The 19,813-nt window shown below is 40.7% G+C and overlaps 2 protein-coding genes across 2 annotated transcripts; one reads left to right on the top strand and one right to left on the bottom strand.

The window, feature by feature from the left end:
- Window positions 1-784: 784 nt before the first annotated feature.
- LOC309834135 (lithostathine-like) lies at window positions 785-6,676 on the top strand (the record flags this gene model as incomplete). Its single annotated transcript, XM_082672760.1, has 5 exons — window positions 785-860; window positions 1,436-1,554; window positions 1,766-1,903; window positions 2,544-2,670; window positions 6,618-6,676. The coding sequence occupies 5 exons, from the start codon at window positions 785-787 to the stop codon at window positions 6,674-6,676; spliced, it is 519 nt and encodes a 172-aa protein (XP_082528886.1).
- Window positions 6,677-8,581: 1,905 nt separating this feature from the next.
- Window positions 8,582-10,802, bottom strand: LOC309834134 (lithostathine-like; the record flags this gene model as incomplete). Its single annotated transcript, XM_082672759.1, has 5 exons — window positions 8,582-8,649; window positions 8,917-9,043; window positions 9,684-9,821; window positions 10,033-10,151; window positions 10,727-10,802. The coding sequence occupies 5 exons, from the start codon at window positions 10,800-10,802 to the stop codon at window positions 8,582-8,584; spliced, it is 528 nt and encodes a 175-aa protein (XP_082528885.1).
- Between the last annotated feature and the right edge of the window lie 9,011 nt (window positions 10,803-19,813).

Here is a 19,813-nt window from a genome sequence, read left to right as displayed (position 1 = left end):
TCCCCATACTCACCTCCACTTATCATCCAACATTTATTTAATTCTACTGAACAATTTAAAAGAAATACATGTGTATGCCTACAGGAGTGAGCACTTGAGACATCAACCAGAAGAAATACTCCAGTAGATGTGCCCCTTAAAAGTTAATACCACATTTTGTGCCACAGTTGCCTATCAGGGAAGAGTCGGGGAAAGAATAAACTTCACCTGTTCCTGGAAAAAGTGCTGACCTGTTAATGAGAAACAGGCAATATCTGTGGCAATTCCCAGGCTTTGCTGGGAAGAGACTCCTCCCCATGGCGGGAATCTCCTTGAACCAAAGTCAGGCCCTTCCCATGACCCCTGTCCTGGCTCCCCGATCCTGCTATTCATTTCAGTGCCCCTCCCTCAAATCCTCTTATAAAAACCCAGTCTTTTCTGCCCCGACAAACCAGTGCAGATCCCTTGCAAGAGAAGTAAGTAGGCACTGAGACAAGATGACACCCCTGACAGGGGCTTCACCTCACATATTTCAGGGAAGGTATACAAGGATCCCTGTCCTCAGAGAATGCAGGAGCTCTGAGAGCAGGCAAAGGCAGTCCTGGGAGGCCCCAGGTGTAGTAGGATATATAGATTTTCAGATTCTTTCCAGAACTATGGAAGGGGATGGAAGTCATCAAGATGGATTTATTCCTAAAGAACTAGACAGAGGAAAAGACAAGAGGTACAACAGGGGGTTTCTCATAGTCTCTCTCTGACCACCCTTTTTTTAGTTCTCTGGTTGTCTCCGCACATCACAGACAAAATGATGTCTTCCATGGGCGCCCCCAGCCTGTCCTGGATGTTGCTCTCCTGCCTGATGCTCCTGTCTCAAGTCCAAGGTGAGACTTTTCTGCCTCTAGCACTGGGTTCCCAGTGTTTGCTCAGGGCCAAGAAGAGGAGGAAAGCTCCTGTGTGCCTCCCGTGGTAATGGTACATCCCCACACAACAACACTGCCTGCAATTCCTGCATCATCACCCTTCCTTCTGGGTGACTAGTGGTGGGAGGTACCACAGTGGTCCAGTAACAGTGGGATGAGATGATTCTCAATTTTCAGTAGAGTCTAATTTATGTGGGTATATTAAGGAGGGAAAGCATAGAGTGTCAGTAATGAGATGAGTAGAAGGAGAATGACTGGAGGATCCAGTGTAGAAACAGTCAGCCAAGACGAGGAGAAGGCTTGGACTTTTGAATAAGGCAGATGAATAAAAAGAAAACAGACCATCTCCCAATTACTAGGTCTACTTTATGATTAAGAAAAACTCCTGGAAATATTGGCACTGCTGACAGGCAGTCAGGAGTTTGGTGTCACTGCCTCAAGCTGTGGCACCACAGATATTCCTCAAGGTCACCTCCCCACTCCAATCCCCTCTCTCTATTTTGCCCCATCCCTCTCCTTTATTTCTTCCTCGCCAGGGGAAGATTCCCAGAAGAAACTGCCCTCTGCACGGATCAGCTGTCCGAGAGGCTCCATGGCCTATGCGTCCTACTGCTATGCCTTGTTTACAACACCTAAAACCTGGATGAATGCAAACGTGAGTGCTGGGATTTGCAGTTCGGGCTGGTAAGGAGAAGCAAATTAGAGACAGGGTTTGGGGGCTGGGAGTTCCATTCTCTAGAGTTTCTTGAGGGTGGGAATGAGCACCTCATCTTTTGCAAACACAACCCCTTCTCACCTCCCTTGTCCCTGCCCTTCCCTCAGTGAGGGTCTCAAGCTCCTCCCCAGTCTCTCCCTTCTCCACACAGATGGCTTGCCAGAAGAGATCCTCAGGAGAACTTGTGTCTGTGCTCAGTGGGGCTGAGGGATCCTTCGTGGCCGCCCTGGTCAAGAACAACTTGAAAACTGTCTCAGACGTCTGGATTGGGCTCCATGACCCCACAGAGGTACACTTACATCCTCTCTAGTCTGTTACCTCCCAGGATGCTATGGCCACCCAGGCCTGCTCGCTGTCCCCTGTGCCTGCCTAGGAAATAACGTAGAGATCCCTAGAGCTTGGAGGTCAAGAGGGTAATTGGAGAATGGAGGGCCTTGAGACCAGCTGCAGAGCTGAGTTCTGTGCAGGTCTCCAGTCTCCAGCTAAGGTTAATCTGCCTCTTGTCAAGCTTTTACACAGTTCACACACCACGTCTTGATTCAGTCTGTTGTGCATCCCTGAGTCTGTACATGCTGCCCTTAGCAAGTGCTAAATGAGTATTTAGGATTGATGCATTTTTCCCTTATAAAACATATGTTGTCTTGGAGGTTCAGAGGGTAATCACAAATGCACCACCAAATGTAGTTCACACAGTGTCAAGTTACTCTGAGGGCTTCTATTCGTCTTTGTGATTATTGACTTTTGAATTTGCCAATAGAAGCAAAGAGTTAGGGATTGTTTCCCAGAGGAGAGCTGTTGGGCATCACCTGGTAGAGCAGAACTAATTCCATGATGCTGGGGAGGGTAGCAGGTGTTCCAGCTGAGGGAATCGTGCCAGGAGACCTCTAAAGGCCTTTCCACTTCACCTGACTCCATCCTCTGCTCTATAGGGCTCTGAGCCCAATGGCAGTGGATGGGAGTGGAGTAGCACTGATGTGCTCAATTACGTTGCCTGGGAGACAGATCCCTCCACCAGCTCATCCCCTGGCTATTGTGGGAGCCTGTCCAGAAGCTCAGGTAGGAAACAGAGGAGGTCACTTCTTTCCAGCCTTTTCCATCCCCTCATCCCCTATTTCTGGGTCTGGTCTTCAGAGAATCCCCCTGGGATGGAACTGCTCATCTGTTCCCATCCCCTCTCACCTCTCCTTTCTTTCTCTCTCTTTCCCCTGGAGTGGGACCCTGGTGAATTTGAGGGAGAGCGTTTGAGTCCTAGGCCAGAAGCTGGGATGCGTCCCCATTGGTTTCTCACCAGCCTCATTCACTTGAGCTCTTCTGTCTCTTCAGACTTTCTGAAGTGGAGAGATTATAACTGTTCTGTGAACTTACCCTATGTCTGCAAGTTCAAGGGCTAAGTCAGATGGGAAGTCACTAGCCTGAGTCTGGTGTGCAGCTCATCATGGACTTGGAACCAAGAGTGAAGACCTATCCCGGAAAGGGGAATCCTCCCCACACCCCCAACCTGACCCCCTCATTCTGGCCTTCCCTGTCTCTCAGCCTCATTTCAGGCATTTGTGTGTGTGTGTGTGTGTGTGTGTGTGTGTGTGTGTGTATGCATAGCATGGCCTGAGGTCTTGTAGAACAGTAATAAATATCTTATTCCAAACTTACCTGCTTCTGTGCTCTTGTCTTATAACAAGGCTCTGAGGAAGAAGTTTGTATGGGAAGAATCTAGGGGTGGCCTCTGTCAAGTTTCATCCAATTTCCTTGGAAAATGACTGAATGTACATTCCCACCAGTGTATTTGTGATGAGTATGTAGGTCCTGTTCCCTTAGGAATTGGGTTGTGTTATACAAAGGCATTGCTTCCCCACACACTATACTGCCCATTCCTCCTGATGGTATGACACAAGCAGCCTTCGTGTGGTCCCATGCTATTTATTATAGAATGCACTTCTGAAATCATTTGCTGTGAAGGATCATGAAGGATCTATTCCTTTTCTTTAATGTGAGATCCACCTTGGATCATGACTTCTATAAAATATAGTCAAGAATAAATTACTTGGACTGACATGCAGATCATTGGCAGTTGTCACTCTCTTTATTAAAACAGGAAAAAATCTGAATAATTTTAGCACCAACAACTTTTCCTGGGGTAATCTCCTTTTCTTGGGCAATCTGCCGAGGCACCCCATTACATAGATACCTTCTCATTTCTGCTTACTTGGATCAGAACTGCTAGATCTATAAACTTTTAGAAACATGAAATTGCAATTTGGACAACTTGTTGGATGCTGAGTGTGGATTGGCTTTATGAGTGAGAGACTCCTGGAGGCCCCTGTCTAGGGAGTCTCCACTCTCTCATGGCTTTTTCTTTCTGGGAACCCACCAGATTCTTATGGTGAAGAGATAAGTAACCATTCTGAAATACGTTCAGATAAAGACACCATAAATAAGGAACTCTTCAGGTCAATATTCTTGATATACATGGTTGAAAATATCCTCAACTAAGTATTAGCAACTTGAATTTAACAGAACATTGAATGTATAATACACCCTGACCAAGTGGTTCTTATTCCTCGGATGCAAGTATGGTTCAACATATGCAAATCAATCAACAGTGTACATCACATTAATAAAATAAAGGGTAAATAGCACACAATCATCAATAGATATAGAAAAGCTTACAGAATCTGTGGTACAACACAGTGGCTATAGTTAGCAATAAGATATTGTGCACTTAAAAAACTGTTTAAAAAAAAAGAAACTATTAGGAGTGTAGTTCTCATGTTAAGTGTTGTTACCACAGAAACAAAGAAACAAACCAAGAAGCGGGACACAAGGAAACTTTCAAAGGTGATGGATATATTTACTACCTTGTTTGCAGTGATGGTAACACATATGTATACATATGTCCAAATTATCCAAGTTATATACATTATGTGCAGATATCTGTATTTACCAACTATTCCTCAATAAAGCTGTAATAAAAGTGGAACACAATCGAGGAACTATGGAGCACCACTACTGCCAAGATCCTGGATTTAATACAGAGTGCCTGGAATCATTGTCATTATTGGGTTTTTTTTTTTTTTTTTTTTCCAATATCTAGGTTGAAAAATTCTGAATTCTTCTAGGGGAAATCAAGAAAATCTTAAAATCTACTATATCTATCTTAAAAAATTAATCTATATTAGAAATACATTCTTACAAAGAAAAGTTTAGGTCTAGAGTGTTTTTGGAAGAGTCCTACCAAACTACCCCAAAACACATATTTTAAATATTATATACAGGCTTGTAGAGAATAAAGGGAAAATACTTCCTAACTCTGACAGATAATAATAGAAGAAATTCCTTACGGAAAGGAAAAGATACACTTTTACCTAGTTTCAGATGTAATGGGTGATTCTCTCTCTTTGAAGAAAGATTGCCTATCTTAAAAGGGTATAGGAAACTTGCTAAATGTCAATTAAGGAAAGTAGACACTGTCAATTCATCTGATCTATTTATTTGAGAATGAAAACTTCCATATGTAGTATCACCAGATTTGGCAAATATGCAATATCTGTCAAGTTGAGCAAAGATGTAATATTTGATATACACTAATACCAAGAAACTATTTGTGGCTTATCTGAAATTCAAATTAGCTAGGAGTCCTCTATTTTATCTGGCAAATATACCTATGGAGCAATGCTGAGTGGCTCTTGGCCCACATAGAAGATTTTGACCAAGGTGACATCCCCCTTTCAGATGGGGCAATTGGCCAAATATTTTTACGCAAGATATGAGGCTGAGAATGTGTCGGAAATGAGGTAGTGAGTAGTATAATGGTCTAAAAATATTTAGGTTCAATGAAAATTTCAACCGTCTTCACTCATGTAAGTGGTTCTTTTCAAATAAATCATCATTTATTCACTTTTTTTATTTATTCAAAAAATATGAGTAGAGACCCCACAGGATATTAAGCCTTCCCAACTCTAGTCCCGACTGAGGCCAGAGCATGTTTCCAGGACACAGGACAGAAAACCCACTGGGCATTTCTTGCAAGTACTCAGGAAAGTGATACCATTCAGCAACTATAGGGATAAGGAACTAATTGTGTGGTCCATGAAATGCTGCTAGTCCTCAAACTGTTTGTTGCCATACCTGTGCAAGATAACTACAGAAATCCAGGGTAAAATTTTAGAAGTTTTTATAGCAATTTGGCAGATTAGTTTTGTCTATGAAATCTAAAATTTTATAAATGGTTTCTTAACATATGTAACTCTTTTTTTATATTTCAATTTTAGTAATTCATTTTTAAAAAGGCTTTAATTCTTAGAATAGTTTTAGATGTATGGAATTATTGAAATGGTAATACAGGGACTTACCACTTGATACAACTGATGAACCATACTGATACAGTATTACTGATAATTCTAATTGAAATATTATTGACATACAATATTACATTAGTTTCAGCTGTACTACATAATGATTGGATATTTGCATACATTATAAAATGATCAGCATGATAAGTCTAGTAATCATCTGTCCCCATACAAAGTTATTATAATATTATTGACCATATTCCTATATATTGCATCCCCATGGCTTATTTATTTTATAACTGGAGGTTTGCACCTCTTAATCCCATATTTCACACCCCTTACCACTGGCAACTTCCTGTTTGTTCTCTGTATCTATGAATGCTTTTATTTCTTTTCATTTGTTTGTTTTATATTTTAGAATTCACATATAAGTAAGGTTATATTGTATTTGTCTTTCTCTGTCTGATTTAATTCACTTGGCACAATACCCTCTAGATTTATACATATTGTCACAAAATCTTTCAGTTTTTTTCATGTCTAAGTAATATGCTATTATATAAATTTTATACATATAAAATATATATTCCTCATCTTCTTTATCCATTAATATGTTGATGAATAGTTAGGTTTATTCTGTGCATTAGCCATTGTAAATAATGCAGCAATGAACATTGGAGTGTACTTATCTTTTCAAATTAGTGTTTTTCTTTTCTTCAGGTAAACACCCAGAGGTGAATTTGCTGGATTACCTGGCAGTCCTAGTTTTAATTTTGTGAAATAATGTTTACCATAGTGGCTGTACCAATTACATACCCACCAACAGTGCATGAGCGCTCTCTTTTCTCCACCTCCTCACCAACACTTGTAATTTGTTGTCTTTTTGATGATACCCATTATGCCAGGTGTGAGGTGGTGGCTTATTGTGGTTTTGATTTGCATTTCCATGATGGTTAGTGATGCTAAGCATCTTTTCATATGCCTATTGGCTGTCTTCTTTGGAAAAATATCTACTCAGATCCTCTGCCCATTTTTTAAGCAGATACTTGATTTTTGTTGATGTTGAGTTGTATAAGTTCTTCCAGTATGTTGGACATTGACCCCCTATTGCAAATATTTTCTCCCAGTTAGAAGGCTGTTTTTTCTGTTTTGTTGATAGTTTCCTTCACTGTGGAAAACTTTTTATTTTGTTCTAGTCGCATTTGATTATTTTTGCTTTTGTTTCACTTGTATGAGGAGACAGATCCATAAATATATTGTTAAGAAGGATGTCACAGGGCTTCCCTGGTGGTGCGGTGGTTGAGAATCTGCCTGCCAATGCAGGGGACAGGGGTTTGAGTGGTGTTCTGGGAAGATCCCACATGCCGCAGAGCAACTAGCCCCATAAGCCACAATTACTGAGCCTGTGCGTCTGGAGCCTGTGCTCCACAACAAGAGAGGCCGCGATAGTGAGAGGCCCGCACACCGCAATGAGGAGTGGCCCCCACTTGCCACAACTATAGAAAGCCTTTGCACAAAAACGAAGAGCCAACACAGCCATATATAAATAAATAAATAAATAAATAAATAAATAAATAAATATATATATATATATATTTTAAAAGGCAAAATTCCTTTAAAAAAAAAGAAGGATGTCAGAGACTATACTCCCTATGTTTTTCTACTAGCAGCTTTATTGTTTCAGGTATTAAATGCAAGTTTTTTATGCATATTAATTTCAATTTTGTATATGTGTGAGAAAGCAGTCCTGTTTGATTCTTTTGCATGAAGCTGTCAGTTTTCCAACACCAGTGTTGAAGACACTGTCTTTTTCCCACTGTATATTCTGGACTTCATTGTTGAAGATTAATTGACCATATAAGTATGGGTTTAGTTTAAGGCTGTCTATTCTGTTCAATGGACCTATATGTCTGTTTCTTTTGAGTACAATATTCTTTTCATTACTGTTGCTTTGTAGTAAAGTTTGGGATCACGGAGTGCCATACCTACAGTTTGCTTCTTTCTTAAAGCAGTGACAACTGCCAATGATCTGCATGTCAGTCCAAGTAATTTATTCTTGACTATATTTTGTAAAAGTCATGATCCAAGGTGGATTTCACATTAAAGAAAAAGAATAGATCCTTCATAATCCTTCACAGCAAATGATTTCAGAAGTGCATTCTATAATAAATAGCATGGGACCACACGAAGGCTGCTTGTGTCATACCATCAGGAGGAATGGGCAGTATAGTGTGTGGGGAAGCAATGCCTTTGTATAACACAACCCAATTCCTAAGGGAACAGGACCTACATACTCATCACAAATACACTGGTGGGAATGTACATTCAGTCATTTTCCAAGGAAATTGGATGAAACTTGACAGAGGCCACCCCTAGATTCTTCCCATACAAACTTCTTCCTCAGAGTCTTGTTATAAGACAAGAGCACAAAAGCAGGTAAGTTTGGAATAAGATATTTATTACTGTTCTCCAAGACCTCAGGCCATGCAATGTATACGGGCACACACACGCACACACACACACACAAATGCCTGAAATGAGGCTGAGAGACAGGGAAGGCCAGAATGAGGTGGTCAGGTTGGGGGTGTGGGGAGGATTCCCCTTTCCGGGATAGGTCTTCACTCTTGGTTCCAAGTCCATGATGAGCTGCACACCAGACTCAGGCTAGTGACTTCCCATCTGACTTAGCCCTTGAACTTGCAGACATAGGGTAAGTTCACAGAACAGTTATAATGTCTCCACTTCAGATAGCCTGAAGAGACAGAAGAGCTCAAGTGAATGGAGCTGGTGAGAAACCAATGGGGACGCATCCCAGCTTCTGGCCTAGGACTCAAAGGCTCTCCCTCAAATTCACCAGGGTCCCACTCCAGGGGAAAGAGAGCGAAAGAAAGGAGAGGTGAGAGGGGATGGGAACAGATGAGCAGTTCCATCCCAGGGGGATTCTCTGAAGACCAGACCCAGAAATAGGGGATGAGGGGATGGAAAAGGCTGGAAAGAAGTGACCTCCTCTGTTTCCTACCTGAGTTTCTGGACAGGCTCCCACAATAACCAGGGGATGAGCTGGTGGAGGGATCTTTCTCCCAGGCAACGTAATTGAGCACATCAGTGCTACTCCACTCCCATCCACTGCCATTGGGCTCAGAGCCCTATAGAGCAGAGGATGGAGTCAGGTGAAGTGGAAAGGCCTTTAGAGGTCTCCTGGCACGATTCCCTCAGCTGGAACACCTGCTACCCTCCCCAGCATCATGGAATTAGTTCTGCTCTACCAGGTGAGGCCCAACAGCTCTCCTCTGGGAAACAATCCCTAACTCTTTGCTTCTATTGGCAAATTCAAAAGTCAATAATCACAAAGATGAATAGAACCCCTCAGAGTAACTTGACACCGTGTGAACTACACTTGGTGGTACATTTGTGATTACCCTCTGAACCTCCAAGACAACATATGTTTTATAAGGGAAAAATGCATCAATTCTAAATATTCATTTAGCACTTGCTAAGGGCAGCATGTACAGACTCAGGGATGCACAGCAAACTGAATCAAGACGTGGTGTGTGAATTGTGTAAAAGCTTGACAAGAGGCAGATTAACCTTAGCTGGAGACTGGAGACCTGCACAGAACTCAGCTCTGCAGCTGGTCTCAAGGCCCTCCATTCTCCAATTACCCCCTTGACCTCCAAGCTCTAGGGATCTCTACGTTATTTCCTAGGCAGGCACAGGGGACAGCGAGCAGGCCTGGGTGGCCATAGCATCCTGGGAGGTAACAGACTAGAGAGGATGTAAGTGTACCTCTGTGGGGTCATGGAGCCCAATCCAGACGTCTGAGACAGTTTTCAAGTTGTTCTTGACCAGGGCGGCCACGAAGGATCCCTCAGCCCCACTGAGCACAGACACAAGTTCTCCTGAGGATCTCTTCTGGCAAGCCATCTGTGTGGAGAAGGGAGAGACTGGGGAGGAGCTTGAGACCCTCACTGAGGGAAGGGCAGGGACAAGGGAGGTGAGAAGGGGTTGTGTTTGCAAAAGATGAGGTGCTCATTCTCACCCTCAAGAAACTCTAGAGAATGGAACTCCCAGCCCCCAAACCCTGTCTCTAATTTGCTTCTCCTTACCAGCCCGAACTGCAAATCCCAGCACTCACGTTTGCATTCATCCAGGTTTTAGGTGTTGTAAACAAGGCATAGCAGTAGGACGCATAGGCCATGGAGCCTCTCGGACAGCTGATCCGTGCAGAGGGCAGTTTCTTCTGGGAATCTTCCCCTGGCGAGGAAGAAATAAAGGAGAGGGATGGTGCAAAATGGAGAGAGGGGATTGGAGTGGGGAGGTGACCTTGAGGAATATCTGTGGTGCCACAGCTTGAGGCAGTGACACCAAACTCCTGACTGCCTGTCAGCAGTGCCAATATTTCCAGGAGTTTTTCTTAATCATAAAGTAGACCTAGTAATTGGGAGATGGTCTGTTTTCTTTTTATTCATCTGCCTTATTCAAAAGTCCAAGCCTTCTCCTCGTCTTGGCTGACTGTTTCTACACTGGATCCTCCTGTCATTCTCCTTCTACTCATCTCATTACTGACACTCTATGCTTTCCCTCCTTAATATACCCACATAAATTAGACTCTACTGAAAATTGAGAATCATCTCATCCCACTGTTACTGGACCACTGAGATACCTCCCACCACTAGTTACCCTGAAGGAAGGATGATGATGCAGGAATTGCAGGCAGTGTTGTTGTGTGGGGATGTACCATTACCACGGGAGGCACACAGGAGCTTTCCTCCTCTTCTTGGCCCTGAGCAAACACTGGGAACCCAGTGCTAGAGGCAGAAAAGTCTCACCTTGGACTTGAGACAGGAGCATCAGGCAGGAGAGCAGCATCCAGGACAGGCTAGGGACGCCCATGGAAGGCATCATTTTGTCTGTGATGTGCGGAGACAACCAGAGAACTAAAAAAAAGGGTGGTCAGAGAGAGACTATGAGAAACCCCCTGTTGTACCTCTTGTCTTTTCCTCTGTCTAGTTCCCTAGGAATAAATCCATCTTGATGGCTTCCATCCCCTTCCATAGTTCTGGAAAGAATCTGAAAATCTATATATCCTACTACACCTGGGGCCTCCCAGGACTGCCTTTGCCTGCTCTCAGAGCTCCTGCATTCTCTGAGGACAGGGATCCTTGTATACCTTCCCTGAAATATGTGAGGTGAAACCCCTGTCAGGGGTGTCATCTTGTCTCAGCGCCTACTTACTTCTCTTGCAAGGGATCTGCACTGGTTTGTCGGGGCAGAAAAGACTGGGTTTTTATAAGAGGATTTGAGGGAGGGGCACTGAAATGAATAACAGGATGGGGGAGCCAGGACAGGGGTCATGGGAAGGGCCTGGCTTTGGTTCAAGGAGATTCCCGCCATGGGGAGGAGTCTCTTCCCAGCAAAGCCTGGGAATTGCCACAGATATTGCCTGTTTCTCATTAACAGGTCAGCACTTTTTCCAGGAACAGGTGAAGTTTATTCTTTCCCCGACTCTTCCCTGATAGGCAACTGTGGCACAAAATGTGGTATTAACTTTTAAGGGGCACATCTACTGGAGTATTTCTTCTGGTTGATGTCTCAAGTGCTCACTCCTGCAGGCATACACATGTATTTCTTTTAAATTGTTCAGTAGAATTAAATAAATGTTGGATGATAAGTGGAGGTGAGTATGGGGATGACAAGTGTCACAGATAAGTGAGGTCAGAGAAGGAAATGAAAGTAAGAGGAGACGGTGGTTCAGTGTTGCCTCTTCTACATGGTAGCTAGGTTTAAAGCAACTTCATAATCATCTCACAACTCAATAGATGAGCCAAACTCTTAAGGAAAATGAAATGTGGAAACTTGCCTTGCTGATCTTCTGAGAGATGGAACTTCCTTGATGGGTAATAATAATGTGATATAATAAGAGGCAATGGAGGAATTTCAAGCCTAGGAGGACTAGAGTCAAATGATGCAGAATCAAAGGAAGAATGAGAGAGGGTTAAGCAAGGGTAAGAGCAAGAGATGGATGAAATTGTAGACCTGATCCTACATTGCATGTAAGTTAAATCTCTACTTCATCAAGGTGCTCACTACCCTGAGCTGCTGACAACTGCCTCGCAAACTATCATTTGGCTGTAGAAGAAGGGTCACTTATTTTTGCATTCTACTTGGAAGGGTGATCAGCTTCATGTGGGGATACTGAGAAAAATTCCTTAGTCATGTTTACTTCTGAGTTGGCAATTTTGGCAAGGATGAGATACATGCTAAGTGGCTCAGGTTTATTTTGGTCAGTCTGGGAATATGTTAAGCTGGAATTCTCTGCAGACCCTGACTCTCAAGTGGTTTTTATAGGCCAGCTTGTGTGAGATGCAGTCAATGCAACTGAACTTGTAATTGACTCATGTCCTCAGAATCTAAAAGTCAGTAGAACACACAAATAATCTAATAAGAAGGATAGGACAACCAACAGATTCTTTTGTTACAAAGGAAAAAGAACTTACTTCACAAAAAATATTTAAATGCAAAGCCATAACTATATTTAGAGCTCAGTGGAAATTCAGGTTTGAAAAACCAATATTTCATGGAAATATAGATAGCATGAGTTGAGAAGTAATCTTGCTACAGTAAAACAATTGTTTGAGAAAAAGTAAATAATAGCAATCAGAAACACAGAATGGCTCACGCTTCTTGAATTCCTGAGAAACACAGTGTTGTGGGGAAAGATACCATTTAGATTAAAAGACTCTGAAAAGATATAACAATCTATCCTAGAGAGTAAATTGTAATAGGATCTTGATTAATAAAGTATGCCTTTGGAGGACAATTGTGAAATATGAACTCATTTTTGATAATGACAGAATTTTCACATTTCTTTCTTGTGGTAAAACTGTCATAGTTAAATTGACAGACATCCTGCCCTCCAACTCCTTAAGGTGGGTGACTGAAACTTCCAACCATCTCTTCGCTCTAAATATGGGTGTGTCTTGCAAAGGAATATAAGAGCTCACCCAAGGCTCTGGGCTGTGTCAGTGACCATGTTCCCCAATCCTGGGAAAACTAAATGAGTGAAGGCAGTTCTGTAGCATTTCATCCCAATTTGATGAATGAAGGCAATGGCAGCAGCCCCAGCCTGATCCATAGTCAATAAGTGCACTGCTCCTTTCTTCTTCCTCTCTCAGAGCAAAACCACGTATTCATTAGCCATTGTCTTTAAAGTCACTCACATTGGTGGAGAGTGCCGGATTCATGGGGTAGAAGGAATGAGAAGAGGGCATTGCTGAATTTTTGACCTATTTTTCAAAATTTGACTTTTTTTTTTTTTGTGGTACGTGGCCTCTCACTGTTGTGGTCTCTCCCATTGCGGAGCACAGGCTCCAGATGTGCAGGTTCAGTGGCCATGTCTCATGGGCCCAGCCGCTCTGCGGCATGTGGGATCTTCCCGGACCGGGGCACAAACCCACGTCCACTGCATCAGCAGGCGGACTCTCCACCACTGCGCCACCAGGGAAGCCCACATATTTTACCTAACCACAAGAAAACAGGAAAAAATCCCAAACTACTATCAATTTGACTACTTGTAACTAAATTAAAAGTGATAACATTCCCTAGGGGAGGGTCACTCTCATGGGAGAGCCAGAAGACAGAAAGAAGAACAGGTAAAAATTGTCCCCTCTAGGGAAGTGTCCTTTGTGCCATTTTTCTACCAAAATTTCAGAAATGACAAAAACCAAAACTCAAACACAAAATGTAAACAATCTTTCCCCCTAAGAAGCACAAGATGGATTCAATGATTTAATAAGAAAAAATAACATTCCCTTAAGGAAATAAGGTCTTTTTCCATATCTCTCAGCACTGTGTTGCCAAGAGGGCTGAATGACTTGAGCATGAGGGAAAACTCTTGGCTTTCAGCTTCAAGAGGATTTAAGTTCTCAAGCAGATGGAATTTGATCACATCAGCAGGTTGATGTGGGAAGCCTTGGGGTCTTTCCAGGGTTGGTCTGATTTTGTAACTCACCGATTTATGACCTTTACCATCCTTTGTACAGCTTTAGCTCAACAATGGGTATAAAGTGGAAAAGGAAATGGACTGGAAGTTGGTAAACTGGATTTTAATTTCTGCTATACCTCTTCTTAGCTATGTGTCTATGCTGACCCTCGTTTTTTAAGAGAGACAGCCTATTAATGCCCTTTCCAGCCCAGGAAGGTGATTTGCAAACACTGACAGTTATTGAAAACACTTCCCCCTATCTATGTTTTTCTACCTTTAGCTTTATTAATACTTCATTCCTATTTTCCACTAGCCCCAAAATCTTTGCTGTGAGCTAAACCCTTGAACTCTCTTCCTGGTGTCTGTTTTACATGATTTCCCATTAGGATTAGATGATCTATAATGACACTTAGCTCTAACACTCTATAATACATGACGTAAAACAAAATGTGCTTGGCAAAGCATTAAACACTAACATTCTGAGTTACAGATCCAGGAAGTATTCAACTGGGTCATGATTTGTCTAGTACCATCAGACTATACCACAAATGACCCTACACTTATTTGCTCAGTTAAGCAGACTTAGTAGTCCACCAGAAGTCTTTAAGCAGTATTTGGAGCACCATGACTTTTGGTTTCAGATGTGACTCCTGTGGTCCCAGAGCCAGATTTCAGTGGATGTGCGCCTGTGGATCTGCGCTGGTAGCTTTGTGAGCACAAGCCCTGAGGCACACCCAGGATGATTGCCTGTATTCCCGTGGTTGAGGCTGGGCCAAGGGCAATGCCATCAACAGTCTTTTGTGAGGCCATACCAAGGGTGACAGGTGATACCACAGACCACACTTCCCGGTGGACAGCTCCTGCAGAGGAATACTAAGTGACTCTTCTCCCAGCAGGAGTGCTCCAGTCCTGCCTACCTCACACCAAAGCTTGGAAATGGATATGGGGGTTTCTATCCAACAACTGGGGAGCAGACCATGTCCCAACAGGGCTGTGACAACCACAGAGCAAAGAGGAGACCTGCTCAATGTCAAGTGCAGGCTCTGGTCACCAGAACCACAAGCACACCCCTTATCTAGGCGATCTGCCCAGCACACACTGAGGAAAGGTATGGAGGCATCCATATAAAACAAACAACCCTTGCACCAAAAATATGAGACTCATACAGGCTACACAGGGATGCTCCCACTTAACATTAGCCCTTCAAGACCACAGAGATTCAGAGAAATATAAGTAAATATAAGTAAAATGAAGAAGGAGAGGAACCACTCCCAATTAGAAGAACAAGAGAAGTCCTGAAAGAATAAACAGTGAACGGGACCTTTCCATTCTACTAGATCTTGAGTTCACAAAGGAGGTAATAAAAACACTAAAGGAATTAAGAAAAGCAATCAGTATAAAGGGAGACCACTGTAAAAAGGAACTAGAAACTTAAAGATGAACCACTTAAAATTAGGAAACTCACTTGCCAAGACCAAGCTGAGCTAAAGGCATAATTAGAAAAATAAATAATGTGAGAATGAATGAGTGACCTGGAAAATAGAATAATGGAAATCACCGAATCACAACAGCAGACAAATAGACAAATGAAAGAAAGAAAAAAAAAAGAATGAAAGCCGTATATGAGACCTATGATATAATGTAAAGCACGCCAATCTATGCATAATAGGGATCCCAAAAGGAGAAGAATGAGAAAAGGGGATTGAAAATATATTTGAAGAAAGTATGGATGAAAAATTCCCAAAGCTAGAAAAGCAAACAGATATCCAGGTACAGGATGCACAGAGGGTCCTAAACAATATGAACATAATAGATCTACATCAAAACATATTCTACTTAAAATGACAAAATTTAAAGATAAAGAGAGGATTCTAAAGGCAGCAGAGAAAAATAAATAATTAATTATAAGGGAACCCACATAAGGCTATCAATTCATTTCTCTACAAAAACGTTGTAGGCAAGAAGAAAGTGGCAAGATGTACTTGAAATCCAGAAGGGAAAACTTGAAACCTAGGATACTCTACCCATAAAGAAAATTTTTCAGTATAGGAGAGATAAACGATTTCTCAGAAAAGCAAAAACTAAAATAATACAGCAATACTAAACTAAATATTCCTAAAAGAAATATTGAGAGGTCTTTCTTTATAGGAAAGAAGTAAGAATCTAGAGGAAAGAGAATATCAAAATTGTAAAGTAAATCACTTAATTAAGCCAGTACACAGATTTAAAAAAAATAAGAAAAAGTGTGTGAAAACAATGATAACAACAATGAACTGCAAAAGGATAAACATGAAGATGTGAAAGAGGACATCCAAATCATAAAATGGTGGTGGGGGGTGGAAGAAAATGTAGATTATTTTTAAAGAATGTGTTTGAGTCTATATGACTACAACTCTAAAGCAAGTAGACATAGTAATGGGTTAATACACTTGAAAAACAGGGTAACCACAAATCAAAAACATACACCAGATTCATCAAAAGGAAAAAAAAATAAAAATAAGAGAACACACATATAATACAAAATAAAAGCATCAAATCACAAAATGAAAAACAAAAAGAAAAGGAAAGGACCAAAGAAGAAATACAAAATCAGCTGGAAAACAAGGTTTAAAATGACAATAAAGTCATACTTAACAATAATTAACTTAAATGTCAATGGACTAAATGCTCCAATGAAAAGACATAGAGTGGCAGGTTAGCTAATAAAACAAGAACCTACAGTATGCTGCCTACAAGACAACCACTTTAGGGCAAATGATACATATAGATTGAAACTGAAGTGGTTCGGAAAAATTCATGCAAATGGAAATGACAAGAAAGCAGGGGTAGCAATACTCCTAACAGACAAAATAGACTTTAAAAAAAAAACCATAAAGAAAGACAAATAGGAGCACCCAATATAGGAGCACCTAAGTACATAAAATAACTACTAACAGATGTAAAGGGAGAAATTGATGGGAATACCATAATAGTCAAAGAATTTAACACCCCACTCACATTGATGGACAGACCTTCCAGATGGAAAATCAATAAAGAAACAGAGATCCAAAATGACAAAAACAGAAGATTTAGACTTATCTTTTCAGGATATTAAATCCAAACCCACACAGTATACACATTCTTTTCAGGTGCACATGGAACATTCTCTAGGATAGACCACACACTAGGAAACAAAACAATCATCAGCAAATTTAAGAAGATAGAAATTATTTCAAGCCTCTTTTTTGATCACAACAGCATGAAAATAGAAATCAAGCACATAAAGAGAAATGAGGAAAAAAATGATTACATGGAGACTAAACAACATGCTACTAGGATACAAATGGCTCAACTATGATGTCAAAGAGGAAATTAAAAAATAGCTTGAGACAAATGACAATGAAAACACAGTCATACCAAATCTATGAGATGCAGATAAAGCAGTTGTTAGAGGGAGGTTCCTAGCGCTACAGGCTTTCCTCAAAAAACAAGAAAAATCTCAAATAAACAACCTACCCTACCATCTAAAAGAATTAGAAAAAGAAGAACCAAAAAAGCCTAAATTCAGCAGAAGGAAGAAAATGATAAGATTGGAGATGAAATAAATAAAATAGAGACCAAAAAAAAAAAAAAGGAAAAAATCAATAAAACCAAGAGTTGGTTCTTTGAAAGGTAAACAAAACTAAAAAATCTTGGCCCAGTCTCACCATGAAGAAAAGAGAGAGGATCTAAATTAACAAAATAAGAGACAAAAGAGGAGAAATAACAACCGACACCTTAGAAATTGAAAAAAAAGAGAGAATCGCCCACCCTGATACCAAAACCAGACAAAGGCACTACCAAGAAAGGAAACTACAAGCCAATATCTTTCATGAATATACATGCAAAACTTCTCAACAAAATATTAGCAAACCAAATCCAAGAACACATAAAAAAGATCATATACCATGATCAAGTTGAATTCATCCCAGGGTCACAAGGATGTTTCAATATAGGCAAGTCAATCAATGTGATGCACAACATCAAGCAAAGAGGGACCAAGTAACACATGATTGCTTCAATAGATGCAGAAAAAGCATGTGACAAAATTCAGCATCCCTATGGAATCTAAAAAACAAAAAAAGACCCATGTTTATGAAGAATCTAGGGGCAGGACAGGAATAAAGGCACAGACATAGAGAATGGACTTGAGGATATGAGGAAGGGGAAGGGGAAGCTGGGATGAAGTGAGAGAGTGGCATTGACAAATATGCACTACCAAATGTAAAATAGATAGCTAGTGGGAAGCAGCCGCATAGCACAGGGAGATCAGCTCCATGCTTTGTGACCACCTAGTGGGGTGGGATAGGGATGGTGGGAGGGAGATGCAAGAGGGAGGAGATATTGGGATATATGTATACGTATAGCTGATTCACTTTGTTATACAGCAGAAACTAACACAACATTGTAAGCCAGTTATACTCCAATACAGACATTAAAAAACATATTCAGCATTCATTCATGATAAAAAAAAACTCTAAACAAAGTGTGTATAGAGGAAGCACATCTCAACATAATAAAAGCTATTTATGATAAACCAACAGCCAACATAATACTCAATGATGAGAAGTGGAAAGCTTTCCTTCTAAAATCTGGGAGAAGACATGGTTGACCACTCTTACTAATTCTATCCAACATAGTATTGGAAGTACTAGCAACAGCAATTAGACAAGAAAAAATAAATAAAAGGTATCCAAATCGGAAGGGTAAAGGTAAAATTGTCATTAAATGCAGATGACATGATACTCTATATAGAAAACACAAAAGACTCCAGCCAAAAAGTATTAGAACTGATAAATGAATTCGGCAAGGTAGCAGCATACATGATTAGCATACAGGACTGTGTTTCATTTCCTTACAATAACAATGAAATATCAGAAAGAATAAGAAAAGAAACAATTCCTTTTAATGTGCATCAAAAAAATACTTAGGAATAAATGTGATGAAGGAGTTGAAAGACTTGTACACTGAGAACTGTAAAACATCGATAAAGGAAACTGAAGATGACTCAGAGTGGAAAGATATTCCATGCTCTTGGATTGGAAGAATTAATATTGTTACAATGGCCATGCTATCCAAAGCAATCTACAGATTTAATGGAATACCTATAAAATTACCCATGACATTTTCCACAGAACTAGAACACATAACCTTAAAATTTGTATGGAACCACAAAATAACCAGAATTGCCAAAGCAATCCTGAGGAAATAGAACAAAGCTGGAGGCATAACCCTCCACACTTCAGACAATACTACAAAGCTATAGCAATCAAAACAGTGTAGTACTGACACAAAAATAGGCATATAGATCAAAGGATCAAAATAGAGAGCCCAGAAATATACCCACACACCTACAGTCAATTAATCTTCAACAAAGGAAGCAAGAATGTACAATGGAGAAAAGACAGTCTCTTCAGCAAGTGGTGCTGGGAAAGCTGGACAGCCTCATGTAAATCAATGAAGTTAGAACACTCCCTCAAACCATACACAAAAGTAAACTCAAAATGGCTTAAAGCCTTAAATATAAGTTATGACACCAGAAAACTGCTAGAAGAGAACTTAGGAAAAACATTCTCTGGCATGAATCTTAGCAATGATTTCTTAGGTCATTCTCACAAGGCAAAAAATAAATAAATAAAAGCAAAAATAAACAAATTGGACCTAATCAAACTTATAATCTTTTGCACAACAAAGGGTACCATCAACAAAATGAAAAAGCAACCTATGGACTAGGAGGAAACATTTGCAAATGATGCGACCCACAAGGGCTTAATTTCCAAAATATATTGGGTTCCAAACAACCCAATAAAAAATGGGCAGAAGATCTACATAGACATTTCTCCAAAGAAGACATTCAAATGACCAATAGGCACATGAAAAGATAATAACCATCACTAACTATTAGAGAAATACA

The sequence above is a fragment of the Grampus griseus genome (assembly GCF_964374135.1).
Source record: "Grampus griseus genome assembly, chromosome: 15".
Lineage (NCBI taxonomy): Eukaryota > Metazoa > Chordata > Mammalia > Artiodactyla > Delphinidae > Grampus > Grampus griseus.
Note: the sequence above shows the minus strand (reverse complement) of the source record. Positions and strands in the feature narration are given on the sequence as shown.